General features: G+C 47.2%; 1 protein-coding gene across 1 annotated transcript in view; it reads right to left on the bottom strand.

Moving 5' to 3' along the window:
* Positions 1-5000, bottom strand: part of skib (v-ski avian sarcoma viral oncogene homolog b) — a 51884-nt gene that overhangs the window by 5297 nt on the left and 41587 nt on the right. The window contains exons 2-5 of the mRNA XM_062544881.1: positions 4373-4486; positions 2623-2723; positions 1579-1811; positions 194-429 (exon numbers count right to left, since the gene is read on the bottom strand). Coding sequence (XP_062400865.1) covers positions 194-429; positions 1579-1811; positions 2623-2723; positions 4373-4486 — 684 coding nt within the window. The remainder of the gene's footprint in view (positions 1-193; positions 430-1578; positions 1812-2622; positions 2724-4372; positions 4487-5000) is intronic.

Consider the following 5000-nt stretch of genomic DNA (forward strand, 5'->3'; position numbering starts at 1 on the left):
ACAGACACAGACACAGACACACACACACACACACAGACACACACACACACACAGACACACACACAGACACACACACACACACAGACACAGACACAGACACACACACAGACACAGACACACACAGACACAGACACACACACAGACACAGACACACACACACACACACACACACACACACACACACACACATTACCTGCTGCAGGCTGCGTTTGGCCTGCAGGGCTGTGCTCAGCCTCTCCTCCTGTTTGAGCCGCATTCTCAGCACGTCCTGCAGGAGGCGCTCTCGAGCGGCGCGCGATCTCAGGTCTCCCTGCAGCGCCACACGCATCACCTCCAGCTCCGACTGCCCCGCCCCACTCACCGAGCTGACCAATCCCCTGCCGCACAGCGGGGGAGGAGGAGGAGCCAGAGAAGAGGATGGTGTGGGAGCTGTGGGGGTGAAGGGGGGGGGGGGGGGGTGAAGTGGGGGGGGGCTGCCGTTAGCAAGATGCTTTTGATCGTATTCACTCAAAGCAGCAGCATGCAGACAGAACAACAGAACTCAGCTGTTTTAGAGGAACCCTTCTACCTCCCCTGGAGCCTGGTACTTATATATATATCTACAGTATATAGCAACATATATAATATAGCATGCTGAACAACAGTATAGCAACATACAATATAGTATACTGCACGACAGTATATAACAACATATATAATATAGCATGCTGAACAACAGTATAGCAACATATATAATATAGCATGCTGAACAACAGTATATACCAACATATATAATATAGCATGCTGAACAACAGTATAGCAACATTATATAATATAGCATGCTGCACGACAGTATATAACAACATATATAATATAGCATGCTGCACGACAGTATATAACAACATATATAATATAGCATGCTGAACAACAGTATAGCAACATATATAATATAGCATGCTGCACGACAGTATATAACAACATATATAATATAGCATGCTGCACGACAGTATATAACAACATATATAATATAGCATGCTGCACGACAGTATATAACAACATATATAATATAGCATGCTGCACGACAGTATATAACAACATATATAATATAGCATGCTGCACGACAGTATATAACAACATATATAATATAGCATGCTGCACGACAGTGCCCTCTGCTGTTGACCCACGGCAGCACAGTTTGGTAGTCCAGGTCATGAGCATGGTGCCGTGGTGCCAATGAACCAGTGAGCTTCAGCTAAGCTTGTTTTTCTCAACCAAAAAATGTATTCATTTCAATAGCGTACAGGCAGCTTTCCATGATGTTGAGATGTTGCATTTCTCACATCAACCAGCAGGTGTCAGTGGTGCTCTAAGGCTCAGGCTCACTCAGGCTCCTCCCTCTCTCTGGACACATGCTCAGAGGTGTGAGTGTGTGTGTCTGCACGTTTGTGTATGTGTGCGTGTGTGTGTGTCTGTTTGCATATGTGTGTGTGTTTGTCTGTTTACATATGTGTGTGTGTGTGTGTGTGTCTGTTTGCATATGTGTGTCTGTTGGCATGTGTGTGTGTGTGTGTGTGTGTGTGTGTGTGTGTACACACTCACCATCCTCGCAGGTGTCCACCTCGATCTCTCCATCGGCTTGGCTGTCCTCAGACGGCTGCTGGTCTGTGGGGGGGGTCAGTCTGGGCGCTTGAGGCCTGTCGGCCGAGGGGGGGGTCCGCGAGGGGGGGGTTCTGAAGGGGCTTCGCTCTGTAGCGGACCCTGGGGGGTCGGGGGGCGACGAGTGCTGCTCTTCCTGGGGGGTCTGGGGGCGGTCAGTGTCCTTACAGGACAACCTGTTACACACACACACACACACACACACACACACACACACACACACACACCACACACACACACACACACACACACACACACACACACACACACACACACCACACACACACACACACACACACACACACACACACACACACACACACACACACAACCAAGGTTGAGTCAACCAATCACATTTCTTTACAGAAAAGATTAAAATATTCAGAGAGTAGCTTTGACACATAAAGGGCTCTATCTTGGAGATCTGACAGAAACAGATAGTCAAAGGCATAACGTTTATAGACATGAAAGACAATGTAGTCCATATTCATTCACTTAATGGCTCAATTATGTGATCAAACGTCGGGCGCTTGGTGCAAAAGCTTGTTCTTCTGTTTCTTAACCAGTCATGGGGGTGTTTTGGGCGCAACATCCTTTAAACCACTGAGCCCTAGGGTTAAACCAATGAGGGACGTATTTTGATAGTCAGCAGCACAATGAGGGACTCTATTGTGTGTGTGTGTGTGTGTGTGTGTGTGTGTGTGTGTGTGTGTGTGTGTGTGTGTGTGTGTGTGTGAGGGACGCTATTGTGATAGTCAGCAGCACATCTGAAGAATCTGCATGCAGGTACAGACTGTACAGAGCAGGTATTCCACTAAACCATGCAGCACTAAACCCGCACACACACACACACATTCAATCTCCCTCTCTGTCTCACTCTCTCTCTCACACACACACACACACACACACATTCACTCTCTCTCTCTCTCTCTCTCTCTCTCTCTCTCTCACACACACACACACACACACACACACACACACACACACCTGTGGTGCTGCAGGCTGCTGGGGTCCTTGTCTGCAGGTGTGTTTCTAGGGGACCAGGGACGGAACGCAGAGGGACGCTTCAACTGCAGCTGCTTCAGCTCCTACAGGACAGAGGAGTACAGTACACACACCATTAGGACCATACACACACACACACACACACACACACACACCATTAGGACCAAACACACACACACACCATTAGTACAGTACACACACCATTAGGACCACACACACACACACACACACACACACACACACACACACACCATTAGTACAGTACACACACCATTAGGACCATACACACACACACACACACCATTAGGACCACACACACACACACACACACACACACACACACACACACACACACACACACACACACACACACACACACACACACACACACACACACACACACACACACACACCATTAGGACCACACACACACACACACACATACACTTCAGCTCCTACAGGACAGAGGAGTACAGTACACACACACCATTAGGACCACACACACACACACCATTAGTACAGTACACACACCATTAGGACCACACACACACACACACACACACACACACACACTTCAGCTCCTACAGGACAGAAGAGTACAGTACACACACCATTAGGACTACACACACACACACACCATTAGTACAGTACACACACCATTAGGACCACACACACACACACACACACCATTAGGACCATACACACACACACACACACACACACACACACACACACACACACACACACACCATTAGGACCACACACACACACACACACACACACACACACCATTAGGACTACACACACACACACACACACACACCATTAGGACCACACACACACACACACACACACACACACACACACCATTAGGACTACACACACACACACACACACACACACCATTAGGACTACACACACACACACACACACACACACACACACCATTAGGACCACACACACACACACACACACACACACACACACACACACACACACCATTAGGACTACACACACACACACACACACACACACACACACACACACACCATTAGGACCACACACACACACACACACACACACACACACACACCATTAGGACTACATACACACACACACACACACCATTAGGACCACACACACACACACACACACACACACACACACACACACCATTAGGACCACACACACACACACACACACACACACACACACACACCATTAGGACTACACACACACACACACACACACACACACACCATTAGGACTACACACACACACACACACACACACACACACACACACACACACACACATACACACACCATTAGGACTACACACACACACACACACACACACACACACACACACACACACACACACACCATTAGGACCACACACACACACACACACACACACACCATTAGGACTACACACACACACACACACACACACACACACACACACACACACACACATACACACACCATTAGGACTACACACACACACACACACACACACACACACACACACACACCATTAGGACTACACACACACACACACACACACACACACACACCATTAGGACTACACACACACCATTATGACTACACACACACACACACACACACACACACCATTAGGACTACACACACACCATTATGACTACACACACACACACACACACACACACACATCAGCACACTAGCACCCACACAACCAATCAACTCACCTTATTAGCAGATGCTGACAGCACCTGCAGCCAATCGGCTTGCTTGTCTTTGGCGGGTGAGGGGGAGAGGCAGGGGTCCTGCTTGGCCCTCTTGCTTGGGACCGGACTGTAGGACTACACAGGGACACAGAACAGACCAATCATAAGGACTCATTCATATAGACACTACATATACACTCATATAGACACTACATATACACTCATATAGACCACTGCATATAGACCACTGCATATAGACCCATTCATATAGACCACTGCATATAGACCCACTCATATAGACCACTGCATATAGATCACTGCATATACTGTAGACCACTGCATATACAGACTCGGATTCATATAGACCACTGCATATATAGACCCATTCATATAGACCACTGCATATAGACCCATGCATATAGACCCATTCATATAGACCACTGCATATAGACCCATTCATATAGACTGACTCGGATTCATATTCTGTACAATTAGTCATGGACTATTATTGCGCAATACAGATGCCAGTCATACGGACATCAACAGGAATGGAATATCATCACAAGTGTGGGATTGTGATATGGATTCTATATGCACTAATGTGATATGTATTCTATATGCTTTACCACTAATGTATATTCTATATGCC

The sequence above is a fragment of the Sardina pilchardus genome, chromosome 9 (genome assembly GCF_963854185.1).
Source record: "Sardina pilchardus chromosome 9, fSarPil1.1, whole genome shotgun sequence".
In the NCBI taxonomy this organism is placed as follows: Eukaryota; Metazoa; Chordata; class Actinopteri; order Clupeiformes; family Clupeidae; genus Sardina; species Sardina pilchardus.